This window comes from Cinclus cinclus, chromosome 11 (assembly GCF_963662255.1).
Source record: "Cinclus cinclus chromosome 11, bCinCin1.1, whole genome shotgun sequence".
Classification (NCBI taxonomy): Eukaryota; Metazoa; Chordata; class Aves; order Passeriformes; family Cinclidae; genus Cinclus; species Cinclus cinclus.
In genome coordinates this window covers 18,209,907-18,236,927 of record NC_085056.1, presented here as the reverse complement: position 1 = coordinate 18,236,927, position 27,021 = coordinate 18,209,907, and the positions used below count along the sequence as shown (strand labels likewise).

The 27,021-nt window shown below is 40.2% G+C and overlaps 1 protein-coding gene across 3 annotated transcripts in view; it reads left to right on the top strand.

Annotated features, from left to right (window-relative positions):
* Nucleotides 1-27,021, top strand: part of PEPD (peptidase D) — a 136,515-nt gene that overhangs the window by 97,480 nt on the left and 12,014 nt on the right. For all 3 annotated transcript variants that reach the window (XM_062500032.1, XM_062500030.1, XM_062500029.1), the window contains 2 exons: nt 1,222-1,370; nt 18,689-18,873. In XM_062500032.1, the coding sequence (XP_062356016.1) occupies nt 1,222-1,370; nt 18,689-18,873 (334 nt within the window). The remainder of the gene's footprint in view (nt 1-1,221; nt 1,371-18,688; nt 18,874-27,021) is intronic.

Genomic DNA, 27,021 nt, shown 5'->3' with positions numbered 1-27,021 from the left:
CAGCTACAGCAGAGTGTGATAGCACTTTTTGTGGTAGTTTATCTTTACCTTGTCACATATGCTGCTTGGGGACAGAGCTACACTGCAGTTTTCCTAATTTTTGCTGTAATCAGGACTCAGTAGCAGAGAGGGTGTCCTAGTGGAGTGCCTTGCCTTCTGCTTGTGCTGTCTGACTGATCCTACTGTGAAAAAGCAGCAAGAGGAGGAAAACTCCAAGGTTTTCAAACACAGTGGAGGATGTTTCTTGAGGTGAAATTTCTGATTTCACTTATGGTGGAATTTCTTATTTCTCTCATAGTTGTTTGGGGAGGTTGGAAGAAGGCTTGAATTCACAGATTTCAACTCTGACTCATTGCTGTAGAAATCAGGAGATCACACAAATACTGTATGAGGATCAAAAAATATGCCTTCCTGTAATCGATATATGATGAACCAAGGGGATTATTTGCTCAAGTGTTGTCTGGTCCACATGGTTGTTTGGTTATTTACTGATTTCTGAGCCTTCTGAAGGCAGTGCAATACCTTATCAAGCAGGTTTGAGAAGCATAGTACTGCTAATGTATATCATGGTCCTCACAAGAGTGTAGAGTCCCACTTGCTGTTCTTGTAGATTGATTTCTGGCAGCTGAGCAATCAGTGGTGAATAATTTATTCATGTATAGAATAAATATCCTTCTTAAAGGGTAAGCCAGTGTTTTTGTCCCCATATAAGAAAGCACTTCATAATTTCTTTCTTCCATCTCTGATGCAGAAATCTGTATCGTGTTTTCCATAATCCTTATTCCATTAACATTTCTTTGTTAAGTGGGATTCTGTTTTGGGTGTTGGATGCTGTATGAGGTGCTAGCATTTCTCAGGAAAGAAAGAAAGGACATGTTTTTTCTTCTGAGAAGAATTTCTATAAACTGGAATTGAGGAGCTTATAGTGGATTTTTCATGTACTTTTTATCTTCCTTTCTGTGTTCTCTGAGCATTCCCATCATGGACCAGCACAAGCCATAAGGGTGTCCATTTAAGCCATATGAAATGCAGATACCCTTCTGCCAGGAGATTCCAAGGGACTGTCATCCTATTTTACTTAGAACAGTGTTCAAGTAGTGATTATATTGGCCATCTGCCAAAATGTAAATGGTTTTAAGTACAGAGCAAGAGAAAGGTACACTATGTTCTACTATTTCTTTGGAGCTAAATTTTAATTTCTTTGCCCTGTTTCCTTTTCAGCCTGTTCGATATGGGAGGAGAATATTACTGCTATGGCTCTGACATCACGTGCACCTTCCCTGCCAATGGCAAGTTCACTGCTGACCAGAGGGCTATCTATGAGGCTGTGCTGAAGGCATCACGGGCCGTGATGAAAGCAGTCAAGCCAGGTAAAAGATCAGTGCCTGTCAGCAGGAATTGAGAGCAGCATTCAGGCTGTCAAATCAATTATGTTTGCATTTTAGAAAGTGTTGGAAGGGAACAAGATGATAAAATTAATTTCCATGGTTAAGCAGCTCCTAATATACAGAGATAGGATGCACAATGTTTTCCATACACTTTTAAAGACATAACATAGGAACAATTATTAACACAATTAATAATATACTTTAATATTTTTTCTTTTTTTTTTTACTTCCCTTCTTCTGAGGATCTGAGTTGTTACTGAGATATGTCTTTACACAGACAGCCATCTTTTCAGCAAGCTTTTGTGAAATGCTGAAGTCAGAGTTCAAGTAAGCACATACTGTTCTTCAGTTTGTTTTAAGCATTTTCTATATTTTATGTGTAGGCACAATAGAAATCTTCTGTTGAAAAAGGGGATGGAATATGCATCTTTGGGAAGGATGATTAACCTTAAAAAGCTTTCAAAAGCACTGGCTATTGGGTAGTTCACTGTATGCCTTTAAATTGCAGGCAAACTGACTCAAGAAATACACATTTTCATTTGAAACAACTGTCTGGCTTAATGAAAGCCTTATTTTTCTCCCATTCTGCTTTCAGGCCAGCAAATAAATGTTTCAGAGCTAGCTGCTGCTGTGATTTTGTCACTGGCGAAGGTACTTGAGCATTTCTCAGTATTACTAATGGAATGTCTTTGAGAAGAATGAACTCAATGCACAAAGCACACTTATCCTTTAAATGTGCTCTATTAGTCTTCAGTCGTCAGGCCTTGAGTGCCTCTGCTTTCTGGATTGCCAGTCAGAACAGAAGCAATTTTCCTGTTGTACAGGCTGGCTGCAGCACTGCTTATTTGGGCAGCCTGGAAAGAAGTGATTGCCTTGAGTTTTAGCTTTTGTATTATGCAGATTCTCTACTGCATTAGTATATAGCTCTGGACTTCATATAAAGTGTTAGTAAGTTCTCCTGACAGTTCAGTCAGACAAAACAGTCCTTTTCCTGCCCAAGAACCAAGGACACCACTGCAGCTTCAGGCCCAAAAAGTGTAAACAACAGGGAATTGTGGAGAGCAATCTGGGAGGATGGGACTTTATAACCTGGAGCTGTAATTGGACAATTAACCCCTATATGTAGATAGATCAAAACTTACAAAAGTGTGAAAATGTGTGTTCTGTTGTCCATCTTGGGTGGAACCATGGCCAGGCTCTTGTACTGTGCAAGGTGTATCCTTTGAAGGCCTTTTTAATAAATACCTACTTTATTCCTGTAACACTGTCTTGCCTCTGTTTTAGGCAGCCTCTCAAGGCATCAGGAGAAATAACACTTGATGCTTATCTGCAAAATGAGAGTAGATATTTTGCTATTTTTTTTTTAGCTATTAAAAACAATGTGCATTCATCATCTGCTGTTCCTCCCCTGAAGATTTGTCCCTATTCCTCTTCACAGTTTGTGTTGCATTCAGTGTCACCTTTAATTTCATGTAACATTTTCAGCAGTATTTTAAGCTAAGCTGCAGACTGTCTTCAGAATTTGAGAGCTAATATGATGCTGTGCTCAGGGTGGTGTAGAGAATTTTTCTGTTTGCTGAACACTTTATTTACAGTGTCAGAACGTAAGGACATACTAAGTTGAGTATTTCTGAGAAGTAGTCACAAGGGTCTTTTACTAGCTTTGGGAGCTTGAGATCCACAGACAGACAAATCATTCTTAATCTCTGGCAGAAAAAGGGATTGAACTTTCTATTCTTATTGTTGTTTTGCCTGTTTGTAAGAGCAGTACAAATGCATTTGCACTCTTCATGAGACTAGTAATCATGAATTCTGCATCAACAGAAAATGGTCTGTGGACTTGTTCATTGGTGTAATTTCTTTTGTACTTCAGAGTGCAATGAAATGCAACCTGGACTCTTGAATTATAGATCCAGTTAAGAGTCTGGTAAAACACAAAATATTTCACCATCTTAAAAGTCTGCTTTTTAGGTCCTTTTTAAGATCTCCTGGAAGACCAGCATTCTGAAAAAGTGGAAAGGCTGACCTGTTAGTGTTTCTGTATCTATACTTGTCAGGCTGCTAAGAAACCCCAGAGCCCCTCAAGGGGCTGATGCCAGCTGATGCATGGTCACTGCTGTCCAGAGGGAGTCGTTTCAGGGAGAGAGGCTGCAGCCTCCTTAAGCAAACCTTGACTAAAGCACCAGGACCTGCTCCAGGGGGAGCCAGGTACTATCACAGATGGGAGCAGGAAATGATGATGTGAATTCACAAGTGTCTCTACTCCCTGTAATACTTTGGGTCTCCAAAAGAAGAGGCAGAGGAGCTTGAAGGATTTGAGGCACTAAATTTAAAATCCAGAGCCATCATGTTTGAGTGAGATTTTCTGGATTACAGAGCCTGTGTTAATGTTGCTGTTGTTTTGCTAGTCTTCCCAGAGTTCCTAAGATCAAAGCCAGCCATGTGACTGGTCAGGTGGCAGGAGCCATTCCTGGAGCAGGCTGGGGAGTGGGCACAGCACAGTCAGCAGCTGTAGGAAATGGTGTTTATCTCCAGCTGCAGATCTGGGGCCTTAACTGTGCCTTGGGGCAGAGGGTCACAGGGCACATCTCGTAGTTGTCATCAGGATGTTAATGATTCCTGGGGTCTTTCTGACTGCAAGATAGGGAGCGAGTACTTTAGGGACAGTCACTGACCAAATACTGGCTTACATAACTGTGTTTATGGAAGGACACAGCTTGCTAGCAGTCTTAAACATTCTGTATAGGTGTATATAATTCAGAGATTTGCATTTCTTTTTTCACTTTGGCTCTCATATGAACCTAATTAACTTTTGATTCCAGGTACTTGCTGAGAGATAATATTGACTTCCTAATACATTATCTTTCTCTTTCTATATACAAACAGTCATTATAATTATAAAAATACTCCAAAACATTTTATTTCATTATAGAGAAGCATTCATCTGGCTATGTTCTGTGCATGGTGCAAATGTACAAACAGCTCTAATCATTTATATGGTTCTCCTTACCTTACAACTCCAAGAACAGAACTCCTTCTTGCAAGGCAAATAATATATTCTGGAAATTAAGAAACACACTGTGGGATTACAGCCCAAGTTCAGTGCAGTTGTTACAACTTCTGCCACAAACAAAATCTATTTAGAATAAAAGGAGAGGAAGACTTAGTCTTGCATAAGCAGCAGTTTTGAAACCACTGAACATGGAGCACTGATGAAGACAGTGATGCTTGTCACTGAAGGGAAAGTCAAAAAAGTGCACTTGTGTGGCAGTAGGCTGATTGTCTTTCCTACAAAGTCAGGCCTATGATCCAAGATGTCAGAGAGGAATGTTGCATTTCTGCTTAGGGGATATTCTTAATTGTATCAAGTCCATCTGCATTAAATTTCCTCTTCCACAGAACTAAAATACAGGGGCAGATGTGCAGAATATTGACACTTTAATTTCCTTCAGTGGCTGAGGCACCGTCTGTTTCTTTCTCAGAACAGTGATTTGAGAAACAATTTACTGTATAGGGATATGCTACATAGAAAGAATAGTTTTAAAAAGAGTGAAATTGTAATGCCACATGTCACAGAGTATTCCAGTTAGTGGACTAATTTGTCTCACTTCTGCATCCTTTTTTTAATCTCATTGGATTTACCAAAGATTGAGGCACATTAAATGCAGTCCTGGAGCACATCTCCCAGTTTACTTTCATCTGAAATTAATTCAATTCATGCACTTCAAAATTCCACTGTGTAAACAAAATGCAGTAAGTGAGGACAACCAAGAGATTTCACCTCTAAGGATGATTGGAATTAAATGTTCCTGCAGATACATTCATTTTTTCTCTCTCTGCTGTCTTCACACCAACCCATATAACAGTAAGAGCTGAGCTAATGAGCAGCTCTTCAGTAATTTAGTTTAACCTTTTGTTCTATACATGGCCTGGAGCTGTTTATTGCCTACTGTACAAAGCCTCCTCCGAATCCAAAATTTTCAACGTCCTCACCAGTTTTTCTCAGAGTGCTCATCATAACAGTACACAGGTGATGGGCAGGCAAGTTTGCTTGGACTGAATCTTAGTGGTGTGCAAGTGTGCAGCAGTCCCCCTTCTGCAGGCAGGAGCCAACAGGCTAGAGAAGTGTAATATAAAAGCTGTTGACTCATTTGGGATTCCAAGATGGAAATTTGTCAGGCTCAAGATCTTTTTTAAGAGAGGTGAACATTGTTCTTGCTCAAACCCCAGCTCTTTTGACCGCTGCAGCAGCTGTTCAGTGCCCAGCCTTTCTGCAAATTGCACTTCAGTTTGTCAAGCCAAACTCTGGTAAAATAAAAGAAAATTATTAATGAAAAAATGTAAAATAAATTTTTTAAAACCCCTGTGTTTGAAACAAGTTTCTTAGCATCCTGCTGGGAACCTGAGTCTGGTGCAAGAAAGGTTGCTGATTACCAGAGGCAACTTTTAGGTGCATTTGCCACGCTTGCCTGCTTGTGAAGTCTCTTGGGTTTTTTCTTGCTTGTTTTCAGCTTTTGTAACAGATGGAAGAGGAGTTATATAATGAACAGAAATCTTCAGTGGTTTATCAGGAGCTTTGCTTGCCTTGGAGGTTGCAGTCTTCTGCAAATTGGGTAGCCCTAGATGTAAATGAATTTGGAGCTTCCTGTGGATTTGCATCTTGTGGTTGGTGGGGAGCTTTGCTTGGTCTGGTGGAAGTTTTTCCACTGGTACTTCCATGTCTGTAGTAACACATGAATGGATGTTGCAGTTTTGCTTGCATGAGGCCTTCTATCCTTTAGCCAGCTGCCTACATTGCAAAACATAGCCCTGTGTCTGTTCCTCTGGCAAGTGTAATTGAAAATTTTTTTACATTTTTTAAGATTTTACTACAGGACTGGAATAGGCAGCAGCATCAAAAAGGCCTAGATACTATTGAAATCGTGTGTAAAGAAGCAGATGTTCATGTAACTAAAGGACTGAACCGTAACACGTCAGCTCCAAGGGTCCAAGCAAAGCTCACATGGACAGTGTCAGTTGATATTGCTCAACTCTGGAGTCCTTGATGCTATAACCATAAAATTACTGCTCTTAGTGTAGCCCCCATAATTGCACAGGCTTAAAAAAGCAAACTGTGGTGGAAAAAAGGATTGTGTAGCACACCCTCAGTAGGCATGAGGCTGCAGAGTGCAGGGGTAAAGGTCTCAGCCCTGATGTCTGTAGCACTTCTAGTGGACACCTCTTAAGGCAGCAGCTGAAAGCCTGAACTGCAGGAGTAGATTAGACTCTTTTTGTGAGCAAGTCTGTTAGTAGTGGAAGGATCTGAAGGATTAGAAAGGGCACATGTGCATGGCTCCCAAATCTATCTCTCTTCGTTCTTTATCCTAGTTGTGCTAGATCCAATGTCAGTGTGCTAGCTTTGTTCATCATTTGTAGCTGGTTACTCCTGGGAGACCACCGTTGTTTGCTCTTCTGAATTAATATCAATATCTTTGGGGGGGAAAAAAAAAAGTGTGAAATAATTTGTTTCGCTGTAAGTCCCTCTCTGAAACCTCAAGAAAACAGTTTGCTGAAGAATGATGTAACTTTAAAGTTAACCCTGCTCTGAGCCAGGGCTTGGTACCCTCCTGGTATCCCTCCTAACCTGAATCACTCCATACTCTGTTGTGAAACGTGCACGTGGAAATGCCAGTGGTAGATGCCAAGGAGATGCTGATGAGGATCAGTGCCCGTGTACTCAGCTGTGGCTCTGTCCAGGGCAGGTGGTGCTGCCAGCCCACAGGCAGGGCTGTGCTGGAGTGTCTGTGAAGTGCAATCATTCCTAGCCCAGCCCTGGGCACCACGGTGTTCTTGCACCAATGTGTTACTGTCAGTGATAGTGTTGGGGAAGTTTCTGTGGAGTGGTTCCTCTTAGTCTGCAGCAAATGACTGTGTATTTATATTATGTGCAGCTTCTCAAGTGATTTCTGCTATTTATTGTTCAGGTTATTATCTTAAGCATTTGGAGAATATTAATAATTTCAGTTCTATAAACTTAATTCCTAATTGATGAGGACAGTATGGTTGCTACATGTAGAAAGTTTCTATGTACAGTTACTGTTTATAGAAACATTGAAATTTCTGAAATGTGTGAAGCTGCTACTGTGTTGAGAAGAGCTGAAAAGGAAGTATGCCTATCTCTCAGCTTTGCAATTAGAAGTATTTTGCATTAATGCATTAGAGCATAAACAGAGTCTTTAAGATTAATGAGCTAAATATTGGAGCAATCACATACTTTCCATCTTCATCCTTTTGCAATTGCATCCTGGGACCTCCAAGCATTACTCTCTGTCTTCTCTGTAGACTAATGGAAAATCACAGGAGAAGGAGAAGGAAGCGAGCTGGTTACTACTGCAAAATCTATGTTTTAAAAAATATTTTTTTCAGTCTTTAAAGTTATATACATTTAATATTTGAAGTGTGAGGAAGAAGGAATTAAAGCACCTCGCTCTGTAAGGTCTATTGTCCTAAATTCCAGTTTCAAGAAAGATCTCCTTGTCTAGCAAACTGCTCCCAGGGAACAGTTGAGTAAGGCTAGGTTGGCAGCCACTCAAGTCCCTATCTCTACATTTTTATGATTTGAAAAGCTTGTGTATACAGAGTCCCTATTGAATCAAAATTGCATTCAGACATTAGCTATGCAGCTGGGAATATTTGCTGATTGATGTTTGTTTGTTTCAATAAAATGAAAAATAAAAATTAGTTCCAAATATGCACAGAAGTTGTTGTTTATCACATCAGTTTATGTGCAGTGTGAATTCCTCCTTGGGATACTGACATTACCACAGGGTTTCCCTATAGAATTTGTATCTCTGCATTTTTCAAGTTGGAGCTCATTTTATATGCATATCCCCAAGTTCTGCATTTTACTATCCAAGACAGTGAGCATTGCCTTGCCTCTGGCTTTCAGGCTTTGCTTTTCCAATAAATGCTTTTGAGGAAGGTCTTGAAGAAAATCTCTGTCCCAGGGCTAACATCTCAACAACACAAGATGGAGGTTTCTCCATGTTAGGGCTGGAAGGTTCCTTGTGTGTGGTTTTCCCAGTAATCCAGTTTCACTTAAAGATGTGGGTTCTTTAAGCTCTTAAATCCTGTCTTCCAGGATCAAAGATCAGGCTTTGCAGATTTCATTGATGCCAGGATTGCCATATAATCTTTGATCAAGAAAGTGCAGTCAAGTACACTTCAAGAACAGTCAAAAACATTTCAGGCAAAGAAGTAGACCTACATGCCAAGCAAGTGAAAGATCCTTTTATTATGTAGATACCAGCTGATCCTCAGAGCCTACAAGAAATGGATAGTCTTTTTCTGTAGATGCTAAATAAATGCAAAAGACTCGGGTGTTTTGAGGTAGAGAGGCCAAGGGGAGCAGGCTGGTGAGCACAGGCCAGCAGAGTTCAGAAAGTTCTCTAGCTGATGGAACCTCCTCTGTCTTTGCTCCAGGTGCCTCACTGGGTCAGGTCTTGCAGTTGAGAATAGGTGTTTGAAGGTGTTGCTCTAATACTAGGAGCAACCCTTCCACTCTGTAATTTCTTTGTCATGCTCAGACAATTTCAAAATGAACAATTTGAGATACAGAATGATACAGAGGGGAGCCCTTCTGTAGGTCTGACCCTGAGGACTTCCTTTGAAGACCAGGAGAAACAGTTCTTGGGAGTTCTCTAGGATGGAATGTCACAGGTCTACCATGAGCCAGGTAGCCAAGCAGGCTCAGTGTGTTCTGTGGGTGACGTCCTGCCTGGAGTTAGAGTGTCAGCCACTCCTGATTTCCCCTTGCTTCAAGAGGATTTGTAGGTGAAGGATGCAGAACAGAGTTAATCCCATGTGGTCTTTGTCCTGTGGGCAGCTGTAACTGCCTAAGGGTTGAGCTGCTCTGTGAAACTCTGAGCACTTTTTGTGCATTTCTCTTGATTTCTTCAGGTTTTCTTTGTTGGTGTAAATTCCTAACTGCTTTGCAATGGAAGGGTTGTCTTAGCTAGTTTTCCCATGTACAGCCTTCCAAGGAATGTTGTGAATTAGAAGGACAAAACAAAGAGCCACTTTATTTTCTAGTGTTTTGCCTCCTCCCTGTTTGCCTGATGCTAAAGGATGAAGTAGAAAAGCTGATGGGGGTAGAGAGGTAAGCCCAGGGACTTTACAGAGTGAATGGTCTGTATTTTAGTACAGCAGGATGTAGATTTTGGATGGTGTGTCCTCCTTTGGTACCTAAATACTGAGGCACATTTCTTTCTGTGAGACTGTCAAGAGGAAGTAAGTTTAGTGAACCACTACCAGTTTCATAAATAACCTATTTAGACAACAAAAATGCTGTGATTTGAATTCAAACCAGCACTGTGATTCCCTGTTCTATTTTCCAGTAAAGTGCCTCTAACAAAGAAAGAATAATGGAGAATCCAGCTCAGGTAGAATAGTACTAAGACCAAAGATTAAAATAACTCAATTAAAGAACTGTTTAATAAAAACAGTTTAATGAAGACTAACAGCTAGGGTATATATTTGGCATAGCAGATCATATTACCAGCAGGTTTTTCTGTTATTAAGTTGAGCAGAGTTGTGCTTGGAAACATATGCAAATTCAAAATTTGCAGCTTCACAGATTACTTCTTCTTTTGGTCCACAACAGTTCTGTAACTTCTTTACAATTCAGATTTATTTTTGCTTTCTAATACTGCTTTAGAGTAATTGTCACTGTATCCAACTAGGATTGAAAACTATTATACCCAAAGAAAACTGTAACTGTTACTAATGATTATCCTCCCAGGTAGAAGGTTCTTATTCACATGCAGTGGGTGTTTTTTGCATGGAAGTAATTCTAAGTTTTATTTTGTGTAGTCCAGAACAGTGGAACACCATGTGGTTATGCTTCTCTGTTGTGCTGTACAAAAACAGTAGCTGATTTTGGTGAATTTTTAAAAAGAAACTGGACTGTAAACTGGAATTTTTGACAATAGCACAACAGGGAAGGGTATGAGAGCACAATCTCTCTTACAGTTTGTATAATTTCAAGATGCCCATATGAATTATTCCCATTCAGATTGTCATATTTTAGTCAAAGCACTGCTGATCATTATTAAACTGCTGTAATATCTGCAGCAAAACAATTCTTCTCAGGAATAAAATATTAATGACAGAAGTTGAAGATTTTATTCCAGTTCCTCTGAAGAACAAATGCTTTTAGGGCATGTTGCAACCAATATTTGATATTCACAAATCTTGCTGAATGCCACTGCAGTATTATTTTTCCCTCCTTGCAGTTCAGAATGCATTACTGTGTTGAAAGACAGTTTGGAAAGTAAGTCTTGTCAATGTATGTTTTAAAAAGCTATTTGTAATCTGCTCTCTCTCTCTCTTCTGTATTGAATGGAGTTGGCTGCACTTTTTTGCTGGCATTAATGTTCATCAATTAATGAATAAACAAAATATTCATGAAAACTCTCTGAGCTGGACCCAGCAAAGGTAGTACAGCTTTCTGTGGTGCTTTAATTCTGGTTTTGTCAGTATAAATGGTTAAGGTGTTGCTACTACTTCGGAAATAAAAGCAGAAGGCACTAAAGGATGCATAGACAATACCATCAATCCAACTGAAATTCTTTATTCTTCCAGGATATTAAATAAAAATGGTAGGATTGATTGCTAGAGCTCTCGTTGGTCAAGTAACCTAACCTTGTTCAGCACAGCAGTAATCTATGGCAAGAGGTAAAAGAAAAGGGAGTATTTTCTGCCAGCTTCAATAGATCCTGCAGCCCCTCTGTGAAAGCAGCAATCTGTGGAAATGTGAGGTCTCTGACTGCAGACCTGGGGGCTGCTCTTCCTGCTGTGCTGGACAGGAGCTGTCCCACAGAGAGTGACCACTGCAGCATTCAGAGGCCTAAAATAATGCTGAGTTACTCCCAAGAATATAAAAACAGGCACTTTAAACTGGTGGGTCTTTCTGCCCTGAAGCCCCTCTCATCTCAAGATGCCTGAGCAGTGTCTGCAGGAGCTCCCATGGTTTGGGGGCAAACCTGCAGCTTTCCAGCTCAGCTTAACATGTGGATTTTTTCACTACTTTCAGGGATTCTTTAAAGATGTGGCTTGCACAAGCAAATACATTTAGGTGTCTTTACAGACTCAGCCTAAATTAGCTGCAGATCTTTTAGCCTTTCTATACTGAATGGATTTTGCTTTAAGGCTTTTTTTTTAAAACCTTTTTTCCTGATTGTAACACTCTGTATGTTGTTACATTGTACAATTCTGGTTTTAATAGTGACTTTTGGGGAATAAGCTGCCTGTACCTTGTCTGATTTTTAGTACCTACGCTGATTTTCTCGCAGCTCAGTGTTCAGGAACTGTGCTTGTTATATGTTGTAATTTGAGTTGAAGTGCAAAGTTCACAAGTCCTTCAATCTTGACACTGCATCAGCTGTAGCTGACAGAGTGCAAACCTGCTAGACATGAATTATGCTGTTTGCCCTGAGTCTTATCTAAACAGAGTCTTTTCTGAGCTCAAAAGATTGATAAATTTCCACATCACTATCACTCCCTCCAAGCACTTCCTTCATTCTGTCAATCTTTTTCTTTTATTCCTCTTCAACATACACCTGTTTTGGAAGGAACGTGCTGTAAAATCTATAGTGTCTGCCAGCACTGCTCAATCCCAGTGCTGCATCCAGACATGGAAAAATCCCTCCTCTTGGTCCACATCTGCATCTATTGGTATTGCTTTGCTTAATGTTTCTGCATGGCAGAATGTTATCCTCATGTTGCTTCTGATGAGTGACAGCTCATCTTGTGCAGGGTTTATAATTGGGAGGATGGACTTACTGCTGAAAACCTCCATCATACTGGTGCTAAAGGAATGTCACAGTACAGCTGAATAGCACAGTGCTGCTCAGCCTTTTGAAGAAGTCCAAATTTCAGACATGGTGAGGATCAATCTCTGTTTCCCTCCTGTAAGGCAGGTGCACCTTTCTGGGGAATAAAGGGATGACTCTTGAACGAGTCCATCCTGGTTCAGAACTGTGGCACTGGGGCTCCAGGCACAGGGCAGGGTCAGGTCTAGTAACTGGGCTGAGAATGTCAACAGGCTCTTCTCATCACATGGCAGCCAGTTGTAGCTATGCCACAGTTGTAAAGTACAGTCAAAATTTGCATCCCCGAATTAGGCATCCATGTAGTCATCTAATGCTCACCCCTTGAGCCTTGTGGTCATCTACACAGTATATGAAGCTTTGAGCAGCTTCACTGTTGCCCAAACATTGCCAGTGTTAGAGTACAGAATTTGGGGGGTTCACCCCATGGCAGAGTTGCCTTTCCTGGTGCTGCAAGACACCAAGTTCAAAAACAGAGCAATTACTGAGTATTTCACGTAGTGGGCCAAAAAGAAAGCACAAAAATCACAAATATGACAACTGTTTCTCTAGCACCCAAATGAAGGGGGGAAAGATAATTGGTTCTAGTATTTAAATTATCTTTTGGTTTGTTTTTTAAACTGGGTCTGATTGGAATTTCTAAAGACCTATTGTTTTATGTCTGATATGGTCTCTGCCAGTTGGCAGATTTCAATCTGTTCCAGTGGGTTGCTGGCTGGACTGGGATTGTGTGTTCTGTCTGCCATTTCAGTGGCACTGCCAGGGGACATTGGGCCTTTTGCCCTTGTCTGTGGATACTTGGAAATTAAATGTAGCTTAACCTTAACACAATTTGGGGAGAAGTTACTACAACCTTGCCATACTCAAGGTTTTTTTTAGTAAGATTGTGACATCTGTGTTGGCAAAAAACCCCACCCAACAACAACAAAAAAAACCCTGTTAAATCATTTGTGGTTTAATCATTGTCACATTACAACCACAAAATACCCTAAGTAGTGGCCAAAAAAATCCTGTTAGGCCTTTTCAGAGTACTTTCTGACCAAAGTGGCTAAATACCACGCAGTAATTCTGAATTATTTTTGTATGCTATTTCTACTTTATGTTTTCAAATGGCTTCTAATAAAACTTCAGATAATAATCACTGGGATGAAAATACTAGTGAGTTAACAGCAACTGTGGAGCAGTTTATAGTGTGATGTGTTATGGCAATTCATCTTTTTAATTCTACTGTTTAAAAATTTATGGTATATTCATCAAAAGACAGGAATGCTTTTGATTTCTGTTTTCACTAGAAGTATTTCTTTCTTTTGGGGGGGGGGGGGCAAAGAGGGTACAAAAATCTCTTCCATTGGTGTGATCAAAAAGGTCATACATCATTGCAGAGATTTTTATATGATGTTCCAGAGACCTTGTACCTGGTGTTTTATCTGAAATTTTGTGGGGTTTGGGAAAGAGATATCAGAGAGGAAATATTTTCAAGGAAGTAAAATAATATTAATTTTATGTTTTTCCTTTCTTTCACAGTAATATCTAAGAGTATCAGATAACATTCAGCTTAATGGAGGGGACACCTTTAATAAAAAAACCTTTGGCAAGCTTAATGCACTAAGTTTGCCATTTTTAAGTGGTACCTCACACATCTGCAAACCTCCACTGTGTTGTTTGCATGGTGTCTGAAAACTAATAACCTCCCTAGCTTTTTGTTGTTTAATTAATCCATGGTCTATTGGACATCTCCAGTGTCTGTTTGCTGCTGTGTAGCTCATTCACTCTGTATCTCAAGGAATCTCAAGTGTTTTGATTGCTGTAGAAGGTGGGTTTTGACCTGACCTCTCTCCTGAGCACATGCTGCATGGCAGGGAACAAATCACAGCCTAATGAGCCTTGGGACTGAGCTTTCCTGGGGAGCCAGGCACTGGTTCAGTGACCTGTATTACCCAGTATCTCATTTGGCAGAGAATTAAGAAGGAAGCAGACACCTCATCAGCAGATTTTCCTAAGTACAGACTCATTTTGGTACAAGCTGTCAAAGTCCAAGGACCCTCCAATCTGACTTTTAAAACCTCATCTGTCACTGGACTATAATTGGTTTATAAATTGGCTTAAAGATAATAACTGAACTAACCTTTCTACACAAAAAGCATGTCTGCAACTATGATAAACTTCTTGAAACCTTAAAAATAATAGTTGTGAATAATACATGAGTAAAACATGCTGGTGAGTGATTGGTGGGAGGTCAGTGCTGGCCCATGTTGCAGAGCAGCCACTGAAGTAACTCACACACCCGATGGTAGAGGTGTGGAAGTTGTGGGATTTGGTTGGCTTTTAACTGCTTTTTCTCCTTGCAAGAATGCTAATGTGGTGTTTGACTTCTCCTGTCAGCTTGCAGCAGGGCACAGAAGTCTCTGCTGGACCCCCAATAATCCAAAAGCTGAAGTGTCTGAACATTAAGGAGCCTCTATGAATCAAGTACTCTTTATACAAAATGTTATACATTCAACACTGTTTAGCCAGTTCTTTTTCTTCACATCTGCAAGTCTGCAATCTGTTGGGCAGAATATTCCCTGGCTGCCCACAGACTCTTCGTTGTTACTGTTTTCTTTAACATATTAAAGCTGTCCACACATGTGTGCACAGACATCTGAGCAGAATGTAGACACCTCTGAGCTTTAACAGAGGGACTCACATATTCTCACTGCAGCTCCTCATGGCACTTCCACATTGTTAAATTGTACATCATGTGAGAATACCAAAAATTTCTGTGCATGGCTTTTTATCAAGTTGTCAGGTTGATGAAGCTATCTACTCTGACACTTAATTTTTCCTGCTTTCTCTGCTTTTTGCAGTTATTGGAAGTTCACTATCTACAAAGGAAAATTAGATTACCAGAATTTAAGGACTTCTGTTCTTTAAGTATACTTACTAGTTGTCTAAATGACACTTGAGTGGAACATGCCAGTCAGTCCCAGAGACAGCTGGGTTTGCACAGCCCATTGCATTAAAAAGACTCCAAATGCAGATAAAACTAATACAATTTTAGTTTTAAAGTAACTTTAAAGCACCATATATTTCTGTTTACTCTGTAGTAAATGTATACAATATATAAATATATTTTTGTATAGAATGGTCAAAGACATCTTCCTTGAATTACAGTTGTTGCTTTTTTTTCAGTGGATTTTTTTCTATACTTTTAAATAATTGCCTTAGTACTGTAAAATAGTTTTTCTCTCCACAAAGTTAAATGTTTTGAATATTATAAGGGTAGTAGGAAATATTTGAAGATTTGCATTTAGATCCTCTTCCTCTATTAAATTACCTGTTTAAGAAATGGGTAGAAATCTCTTTGAACCTTATTCTTAAAGGTTATTCCTAGCATGATGGGAATCCTTTCATATCAAACAAGACAAGGATATCACCATTTTTTAAGTGAAGACCAGAGAAATCACCCCACATAATTCACTGTCTCTAGTCAGCTCAAAATATCTTCCTATTTTGTCTTAGAACTCAAGTAATAGTCTGTATTTGAGTGTTTTATCCAAGGCTTGTAGGTTAAGTGTCTTGGAGGGGGATGGCCACCACCCCATAGTCATAATAGCATACCAACATGAAGCCAGACAATAGACTAGAAAGTGCAATCTATCTATAAACCCTTTGCTTTTTAATTAAGACTTTTTGAATACCTATTTATTTGTAAACCAAGATTTGTATTATTTTAGCAGGGTGCCTCCAGCAGAAGCTTAATTTTCCTGTGCCCAGAGCTGCCCCAGTGCAGTCTGCAGCTCTAGCAGCATGTGGGAGAGAACTGGAGCTGACATATTTCACATCTAGCAAAGCTCATGGCACTGGCTGGATGATAAAAGAGTGGTCCAGAGTCATTTTCCTGGGCTCTGTCTGAAGCACCACCCTAGCTCCAAGAGAGAGCCCAAAGCTGCAGATTTTCCATCCAGCCTCATTATTTATTTCACAGTAGAGCTTTTTGTTGTCTTCAGTCTCTAATGAAACAGATAAGATGAACAAAAACCAAAACAGATGGGGAATTAAGAGTACTGGGCAGAAAGAGAGGAGAAGTAGTTGCAGTTTAAGCCAATGAGGGAAAAACAAAAAGGTAGGAACGAGGGAAGAAGGAGATGGATTTGCTGTGTGCCTGGAGATATTCAGGGTTTACAGCTGGCAGTGGCAGTCTTCTCAGTTAGGGCAATAATGTCATTCATTTGCTCTGTTAAACCACAGCGTACAAGTGGATATGTGGTTTTGGTGGTTTTATTTCTGATCAGTTTGATATTTGTATCTCCTTTAGTATCTCTTCCTCGGTTTGACAAAGGTGACTGTGTCTCTTTAAGTGGAGCCTGCGGGTTGGGGTTGAGACCAACAGTACAGCAGAGCTGCAGAGGGAAGCTGAGCTGCAAACAACACATACCTCAGCTCCCAGACAACTCAGCTGGATCCAGAGCATCCAGGATATGGCTGGGTGTGTTTTGTCTTCCAGCCGTGGAGTTCTGACCTTCATTTTTAACAAGAGAGGGTGAGGCTTCATACAGTTGACCAGGATCAGATGTTGTTACGTGTGCCTTTGCAGTTGTGGCAATGAAAATAGGTGACTTGTAGTAATACTTAGCTAAGAAGTCACGGGAGAGATCTTGAAAGAACATCTAGTGTCCTCAGGAAAAAAAAAGACTGAAGGCTTCTAGAGCAGTTGGAGTTAGCTGCAAACTGCAGAAGCTGAACCTCAACTTAGGCACGGAAATTCTGTATTCCCATAACTATGAAATAAACAGGAAAGCAACTGCAATTCAGTAAGTCTTTTAGTGTGATGTGTAATATTGATGAGATCAATTGTAGAGATTTCAATTTATTACTCAATAGAGTGGAACCTAACTGTTCCACTGTGTGTGGAACATCACAGTGAGAGAGCTGTGAAGCACAGGTGAATCCAGAGCAGTGAAAACTGCAATACAATCAATATTCAGAAAGATAAGTAATTACAAAATATGTTGAACAGTTGTCAAAGAGCAGCTGGTGTAGTTGTATTGATTCGTATTGGATGAAAAGTCTAAATTCCCTTTTAAAGTAGGGAAATCATAAAAGTAGCGCGCGTTTTTTGGGTGAGCACCACTCACTTGGGCACTGTTGGCTTTCATGAGGAAGTAGCAAGTGAGGGTATGTGTGTGTCTGTCCTCTGCCCTGTGGCCTTGCTTGGCAGGCAGAAGCCTGTGTGCAGCAGGCTGCATCCCTGGGTGCTCTGACTGGCATCATCCGAGTGCCTGCTCGTGGATTACACCGAGCTGCCGGCCAGCCACGGCTCCTGGGAGCGTGGAGGTGCCCTGGTTTGTGAGAGCCTGCGCAGAACAGAGCAGCCACTTGCTGCTCAGCTTGATTCTGGTCTCTATATCAGAGCCATAAAAGACAGCTGAGTGCTTTATCCAAGCACTCCCATAGGATGATTTTATTTTGGTCTTTGAAGCCTCGGTACCTTCAGCAAAAAGTGATAATGCAATTAAGATACGACATTTATGTTCACAAGACCCTAGAGCTGCATGTTTAACTGGATTAAAGCGAATGGAACTTGGTGGGAGCTTGGCCTTAAAAATTGCTCATTTTGTTTTTTGTTTAATCATGCCAAAATTGAACAAGGAAAATATTCTTCAACTGTACCTTAGCCCTAGTTGTCTTGACTCTGCAACTGCTGCTCTGTTGATGATGACTCAATGCCATGGTGAACTAATTAGGACAGTACTTTGTTACTAACAAAAGAGCTGGTTTCTTCCTCCCTCCTCTCCCCAGCACTTTGTCAAACAAAATTGTATCCTATACCAAAATAATAGCAACCTAATGTATCCTGGCACTCTGTCTCTAGTCAAACAACAGTATTTTGTAATGCTGTTTTAGTACATGTATTAGAGGAGTTGTGTTTTACACAGCCCATTAACACAAGGGAATCATTAATTTCTGGAGAGTGTCTTTGCCAGAAAGATGTGGGCTTTAAATCTTCAATGTACGTAGAAAAGAAGTCCATGTCAGTGTCATGTCAGATGTTCTAAATGGCTATGATCATTCTTGAAAATAATAGGATAGTAATGTTCTGTGCTCTGCATTTTAAGTAACTGCAATCTACAGTTGACATTCTAATAGGAGATTCACCAATTCATTTGCATCTGTGTAGACATGCTAAAATACATTATATTAACATCTTTTCATATCAGTCTGGATCATAAGGTGCTGCTGTTTCTCTTGTTTGTAGTTTTCTGTACTTCACAGAGATGTTAAAATAGTTTTGTCTTGTTTAAAATGTTTTTTGTGAAAATGTAGTTGCTCTTTCCACCTTTGTTTTTTTTATATAAACAAAGGGCACATGTGTTACATCTGTTTTTTGAAAGTTGTTGTTAATAAACTTTTAGCAATAGTTAACTCAGCTGCCTGTTTGTGCTCTCCAAGGGGTCGCCTGGCCTGATATGCACCGTCTGGCTGACAGAGTCCATCTGGAGGAGCTGACTAGAATTGGCATTCTGAAAGGCAATGTAGATGACATGGTGAAGGTTCATCTGGGTGCAATATTTATGCCACACGGACTTGGACATCTACTTGGAATCGACGTGCATGATGTTGGAGGCTACCCAGAGGTTAGTGTTAGTCCATTCTCAACTCCCCTGCAGATTAACCCCCTCACTTCAATCAGCATTGCTCATACTTTATGTGTGGTTACCCAACTGCATCTTCTCAGAGTAGGGCATGTGTGCATTTAAGTGTCTCCTTTTTTTCAGATGTGGTATTTTATGCAATTTACTCTAAGGAAATCTATTAGTTCATTGAAACATCAATTGTTTATGGGAAGAATTCAATTGATGGTGCTCTCTGGGCATTCTTAATGTGTTCAACTTCTACATACATTGTGTTGTTCCATCATAAGTCACTGCTTTTGGGTACCACCCCAGTACCCTGTGCTGTGGCAGAACATCTCAGTCTACCTGAGTTCTGTATTGGTGAGATTCACCTGCTCCATTCCAGATGTGAGGCAGCTGCAGAAGCCCCCTGCTATACCTGGGAAGTAAATCCCAGGGGCTGTGTCATATGGAAACAAGCTGGCTCATAGCCCTGTCTTGAGCTTTGATGGCTAATGTCAGCATGGCCACCAGGGTAGATGTACTGTCCTGGAGTGAGAACAGAAAGAAAACAGTCTGTCAAGTCTTCCAGTCTTTGCAAATGTGAAAGCATAACCTCTTGTATTCTGAGTTCCTGCAGAAAACACAGAATGATTGTCTTTTTCCTTGAATTAATTTGATGATTATTGTCTATGATCTGAAAGTAGAGGAGGTAAAATTCTGTAACAAATTAACGGCAGTAGGTCTGCAATGATAACTAAAGGAATAAAATCTCTGGGGCAAATTGTACTTAATATTTGAATGAAGAAAGTTTACAGCAGCTTCAGAAATATTTCAGAAGGATTGTGTTTCTGTTAGGTTGTGGTTATTTGAGGCTAACTGTTTAAGGATTTTCAGTAATGCAGTATAAAAATGGGTCATTTGTCTCCTCTCATATGTAAGCTGTTCTTTTGCAAGAATCTGCAAAAGAAACTAGGAACTTTATGGGTAAGGTTTAAGCATATTTTGGTGCTTGTTCATGTTGGGTGACCAGGCTACATAACAGCTGGTATTGCTGGTTCAGTTTTGAAGGCAGGGAGGAAACAGTATATAATATTTGAGGATACTTATTATGTTCACAGTGTAATTATAGTTGAGATACAATATTGTGATAATGATGTATTAGCATCAGCTAATAAACTTACATGTAATAAAAGTGAAACAAAAATCAAAACCAGTCCTATTCTGCTTTTAAGGTTTCTGCTCTAGCTGATACAGAAAGGATGGATGCTTGTCCCTTTGTTCCTCCCAATTGCATTCTCTCTGTGTACAAATAGAGACATTCAGTAAAGCACAAGGACTGTGGTCACTTGGAGAGTTCATAACCTTTAAAATCCAGGACCATGCTGTTGCATGCCTTTGTTTAGATTGTTTTCGCTTGTGTTGTGAGTAACCTCTCTGAATTTGGTGGACTTAAAAAACAGGAGCATGTGTTCAAGGCTTGGTAGGATAAAGAGATAATTAAATTTTAGGAATAAGTGAGAAGAATTCTGAGAGTGCAAAACACCCTTCCTGGTTTTGCCTAAAAACTGAATTCTTTGAGGTTAGAATGTCAAGGGAGATTTCTAGAACTGATTTTGTGTGAGTCTGGAGCAATGGACTCTGTGCACCTTCCATCTCTCAGCAGATTCCAGTAGTATGGCATACAAGCTACGGAATCATTCTTTGACAGTAGTTTTTGTTTTCATATTATTGAATTTATAATTGTTACTATATGGCATATTATTAATTTAAGGGTCATTTTTTGAAAGCAAAGTGATCTATCCACAATTTTGAAAGAGCAGCCTGTTACAGATAAAAATGGATACAGGGACTGTATTGTCAAATGAGTTAAGCTCTCCAGTTTCATACTTACTGTGTAAAAATGCCTGAGCTCTACACAGAATTTTATACCTGCAAATACTAAAATTATTTGTTTGTGTTGGCAGGCAACTGCATTCTTACATGAAGAATGTTTGCATGGCTAATTTACTTTCAAAATCCAATTCTAAACAGCAAATTCCTTGAATATGAAGCATGAACAAATACGACCAAATAGCTAATGTTCTGTATTTGCATGTAAAAGTGCACATAGATGAGTGTATGGCATCAAACCTTTGCATGTAGAAGTGCACATAAATGAGTGTATGGCATCACCTTAGTTTGAAAAATCATGAATTCGAGGTTCTGCAGAAGAGCAGCCCCTTTAAACTCTCTGTGCAGCATTAATTTCACCTCTGGTAGACCCTTCACTTCTCTCTGACCCAAAGCAGGAGGCCCTTTGGCTAAGATGAGGTACCTGGGGGTGGGAAGGACACACCAGGAGCCCATCAGGGAGCTGGGAGTCATCAGCCTTCTCTGGGCTTGAAGCCCTCGTGGGAGGCCTGGTCCCTGCCCATGGCAAGGGAGCCATGGAAGGATGCAGGGGATGTGGTACTGCCCAAGTTAATCTAAACACGAGCAACTGAGCACCTTTCCTGTGAGGGTGGGACGTGTCTGTGTTAAATGGGAGAGGGCTCATTATTCATGCTGCATTGTTTTATGAAAAAGTACATTTTGAAGACATCTAGTACACTCTGGAGTTATTTGTGGTATGTTTTAAATGTTTAGCAGCTAGCGAGATCTTCACAAAGATTTTTATAAAGCCATTTTGGTGTTCATTGTACACTGAGCCCATGCCCGTAGTATCATGTTCTTTTTTCTAGCTGATTCAAAAGCAACTTCTTTGCTTTTGGCTGAGGGAATTTCTGGGAGTATTACAAACGATTTTTTAAAAATAAAAACTTTCCAAGTGGATATTATTCCATTATTTTCCTCAAGTGTAAACAGTTACATTTGAAATAATACAATAAACGTTAATTTCCTAATTTTTATCCGTCAGAAAGTTTTGTGTGTTCCAAAAAAACTATTTCCAGACATTGTTAGCTTAGATTAGTTATTCATTGGTAGCCAAAGATTTCTTTTTTCAAAATTGGCAATAAGTTTTCATCTTTTCCAGTAAGCTGCTTTCACATGCAGCATTGAACAAGCACTTTCTTCTTCTTTGACAAATGTTGTAAATGCTTGCAGATTTTCTGCAAAGTATACTCGGAGATATTAGAAAATATAACATTTCCCTTCCTGCTTTTTGTTGTGATAAAGAATAATTGGTTTTGGCCAGCGGTGAATCTTAGCAACCTTATTTTAGGGCAACATGTTGCCAGTAGTGTAAGCACCATGATTTGGCAGTGAAGCACCAAGTGAAGGTGCTGGTTTTGGGGTGCTCTGGTTATGGTGGGGGGGTCTGGTTTTTGGGAGGGCTGTGATTTTGGGGAGGGCTCTGTTTTTTGGGGGGTGCTCTGGTTTTGGGGAATGCTCTGGTTTTGGGGAATGCTCTGGTTTTGAGGAGGGCTGTGGTTTTGGGGGGTGCTCTGGTTTTGGGAGTCCTCTGGTTTTGGGGGGGTTATGGTTTTGGGAGTGCTCTGGTTTTGGGGAATGCTCTGGTTTTGAGGAGGGCTGTGATTTTGGGGAGGGCTCTGTTTTTGGGGGGCGCTCTGGTTTTGGGGGGCACTCTGGTTTTTGGGGAGGGCTCTGATTTTGGGGAGGGCTCTGGTTTTGGGGAGGACTCTGGTTTTGGGGAGGACTCTGATTTTGGGGAGGGCTCTGTTTTTGGGGGGTGCTCTGGTTTTAGGGAGTGCTGAGCAGCCAGGAGCTCCCTGGGGACCACGGCTCCTGCCGGGCTCCGAGGTTCCCTGGTGGGAAACCCAGTGCTGCTTTGAAAACCCTCCTGCTTCTTCTGAGGGGCTGACTGCAGCTCAAGCACTTCTGAAAATTCAGCCCCAGTGGTACTAATCACTTCAGAAAATCTGGCCCTCAGTCAGACAGAGCTTGCTTCAAAGGGTGAAAACCCCACTGGGCTTAGCTTCTGCTGTAAAATTTAATCATGGAGATGGTTTTCTCACATTCTTTCAGTTGTTTCTGGGTAAATTCGATACGGGATATAAATGAGGGTTTGTGCCTGTCACAGTGAAGAAAATGTGGTAGGTGGCCCCAAATTTGCAGACCCTGAGGTGGATGAGGCTGAAGTTTTCATTTAAATCTAGGTTCCATGTCTCTAGATGCCTGAGTTGATTCAATTTCATGCTATATTAATTGACTATAAGGCTCTAAAGAATGCTAAGTACATTTGATGACTTACTATAATAATAAGCCAGTTAATTTAAGTTAGGTTAATAACTACTGTGATTTTCGCATCTTATGAATTAAGAGTTTAATTTTGTTTTGTTTTTTAAAATTATAAGATTTACCATAGTTTAAAATTTTAATTCAATTCTCATGAAAAGCTGATCCTTTTTTTACTATTCTGCATCACAAATTAAGTTTGGAGGTCTGTTTTGGAGTTAACCCAGATCCTTCTATCACTGTTCAGGCTTGGGGAGCATCTCTGCTGTGCACAAGCTGTGTCTGGATTTAACAAAAGCCTTGCTCCCAGATCCCAGATGATTGACTGGGACTTTAAGTCACCAAATGTCCTGGAGAATACAGGAATAATCTAGTTCTGGCAAAAACTATTTTCCTTATGTATCTGACTTTATGCTGAAGCAGATTTCATTTTGTTGTGGTTAGCATTGCAAATGATGCATTAATGCTTTTTTCCTTTAAGAATCAGAGAATGAAGTGAATTTACCAAGAATACTAAAGCTGTTATGTAGGGTGCTGGTGGTGCAAATTGCTTCACTTGCCATAACCTTGCAATGCCTTGCTCCAGCTTTGGTTACCCAGGACCTGCAAACATGAAATAACCTTTATGGAAGGCACCTAGGGTGCCTTTACTTTACAAAGAGTAAAAGGGCTTTTCATTAGTTTTAGCTTTTGGTTTTGTTCTTGCAAGTGATTGTACACCTTGAGAAAAGATAAGGAGAAAAGACTCGCTGCTTCTGATTCATGGGACCCCCTTGAATGCTTTTTTATTGTTGTTGTTGTTGTTGGGGTTTTTTTTGTTTGGGTTGTTTATTTTGGTTGGTTGGTTGGTTTGGTTTGTTTTTATTTTTTTTTTAATTATTCTTTGAATTCCTGCATAGCAGAAACATATATGCAGACACTGAGTAGGCAGCATGCAGGATGGAAACAGATGAGTGAATACTGCCTTTCCCTGCAGAGCAGCACTGAAATCCGTGGTGCTTATTGTTACATTCTGGGTCAAACACCAACCAGGAGAGTTTCCTGCAGCCTATGACTCCTCTGTGGGGTTTAAACCCCTCCCAGAGTTAGGCTATGAGATCTCACCCTGCTGTATCATCTTGTGCTCAGAAAAGTTGTGATCAGTTCCCAGCAGCTTTCCCTGTGAGGCCAGATGCTGGAGTCTGGGTGTCTGTGGGACTTAGGACTTGAGCAGAGGCAGGAAAGGAGGGAAGGCTCAGGTGCTGGATCAGTGCAGTGCCACGATGCAGACATGCCCTGTCATACCACAGAGTTCCCCTCCTCTGCTGAGAAAGAAGATGTTAAGAACTTGAGGTTTTTAGTTGCTTGGTTTGGGTTTCATTAGTTCTGTTTAATTTTTTTTAATGGAGATTCTTGCTTACATTGTTTTTGTTTTTGTTTTTTTTTACTTATTGAAGTTTGTTGCAAAAGACCTTGTCTGCTAACAGAGCTTTTATCTGAATATTTGTTGTCCAAATATTTCAGAAATGTTAGCAGCAACTAATGGAGCTTGTGTGTTTTTGAACAATTAATTCTAGGTGCAGTAGGAAAGGAAAAACAGAGTTCTGCTTTCAATTACATGAAAAACAGTAAGGTATCATTGGTATACTTTGGGATTTTTGCTATACAGTTTTCACTAATGGTATCTAAAGATCACAAAAGAAAAAGCCCTTTCATTTAAGACCATTGCCTACATCTGCTTTCTGTGGGTCAAAAGAAACTTGTTTGTTGGATTTTAAATGGTGCTTGTCATTGGTTTCATTCTAAAACAATGTTGTTGGTAGCTTTTGCAATTCTTTCTCTCATTTCCTATAAAATTCATATGAATTTCTTCTAAATATTCTCCTCATCATCTGATTTAATGCTGTAGTTGTCAACTTGGTGATTTTTACTATTTGCTATCTCTTTTTTTCTCAAACTTAGGTTCTAAGAAAAGAGAAAAAATATAGTCCGTATGTTTTGTTATTTCCATTGTGATAGCACTGGAACTTGGTAACATCAGAGGGATCAGAAAGCAAAAATGATATGGGGGGTTCTGCTCAGAATCGTGCTGTAGTGATGGACTGAAATTCAGCTCCAGCTGAATCATGAGGTAGCAGTGCCTTAAATAAGTGGCAGATGATTTTTCCTCATTCCTTGCAATAACAGGAAAGTTCTTAGGTAACTTAAACCTGATAGCACAGTTAATACTTATGAAAAGAAGAAAACACTTCAAGTAAAAGAGCCAGTTAAACATTATGTGTCCTCTATTCCCCCAATATTAACTTTGAGCTGTGTCCCAAAAGCTCCAGCTAGTAATTTGATTCTCCTGCAGAAGTGGAAGCTTTGATTTGCAAATGCCACCAGTGATCTGTGGTGCTTGGGGCATATTCTCCTATAACCTGCTGCTCATTTCAAAGGCAGGACTGACAGCAATTCCTTCAGGTGACTATAGGCAGCTCAGGCTGCTGGGGAAAAGCAGGAGAGATTGAATAAACTAATCTTCATTAGTAACACTCAGCAAGTGAAACCAGGGCTTGGAGAGAAAGGACCATGAGACACGTGAAATGGAATTTGAGACCTTTATTTTCCTTGCTGCACAGAGCTCTCTGTTCTTTTTACATTAAATGAGCTAATTAGAAGTTAGGTGTGTACAATGGGAGAATAGGGAAGAATAGAAGAGCTGAGATTTCACTTTGGTGCTCATTTCATATTATCTAAATGTAATGTTAGTATTCTGATTAATTTAAATACTTGATTGCACTTAGCTTGGTAAAGTGGTTAGGACTTCACTGTGCTGGATGTGTTCCAACTGGGACAGTCTGTCAGGCTCCAAAAAGTTCTCTGATGATTTAGCTGGAAAAGAGAATATGAAACTAGATTGTGCCACTAATGAGTCTTTTACTGTGGTTCAGTATTTGCAGTTATGAGTACCTCAGGTGCTCTCTGCCGTGCCTGGGCTTTGTTGCCATCGCTGCTGGCTTGAGGAAACTTTGGGGTGATGCCAGCTTGCAGCCCCTGGTTTTGGCAGGTAGGTTGCCCTTGCATCTCTCTGCACTTAGTGCCATGGCCCTGTGGGTGAGCACCAGCCAGCAATAGGGACATCAGCTGTGGTTTTCTTCAGTTCTGATCCAAAACCAAACCTAGCATCAGGCCCAAGTGAGCCTGGAGCTGTCTCTGCTGCTGATTGCTTTGCCTGGTAGACAGTGCCTGTGGAACAAGGTCCAGCATAATACACAGTGGAGTTCTTCCATGGAAAAAGCAACATATTAACCACTGACTTGCTTAGGAGCAAGCAGTAGTTCATCTTTATACTGAGATATTCTGGGGATATTACAAATTTTAATCTTTCACAGCCCTTTTTTCTGGGAAATAGGCAGATTTGCATACTTCCTAATTCCCTGCTTATTCCAAAAATAGTAATATTTTATATTACTGTACACTTTATTTGAACTTTTATTTTGCTTACATAGTAATAAAATCAGTTTACATAATAATTCTCTTGTTCCCTTGACAGTCCTTATTGCCTAGCCATGCTGGGTTTTGTTACCTTAGATGAACCATTAATTGGAATCCAATGTTCTTGGCAGGAGTACAGTCACAAATGACAGTGTCATACATCTGTGTTTACTGGGGGAGGAGTGCCTCAATCTTAAAATGCGAGCAGAACCTCCAAATAAAGTCAGTCTTAGAAAACAATTTCAGATATAGTCAATTGTTGCAATATACAGGAGAATAAACAGTTATTCAAAATTTAGCTTTCACAGAATATTACTGCAAGTCTCTCTTTAGATACCTAGGCATTCGTATTTTCTAGACTATTCTGTACTTTTTGGAGGCAAATTATCAGCTTATATTTTCTCTCTGTGCAGCACTGTGACAAAGGTCCTGTTCAGTGGCCAGGCCCCAGGGGATGATGGTGATAGAAACAGGTACCCACACAGCTGCTGTGCCAGCAGTCACATTTTCACTCGTCATTTAATCTGACTGCAA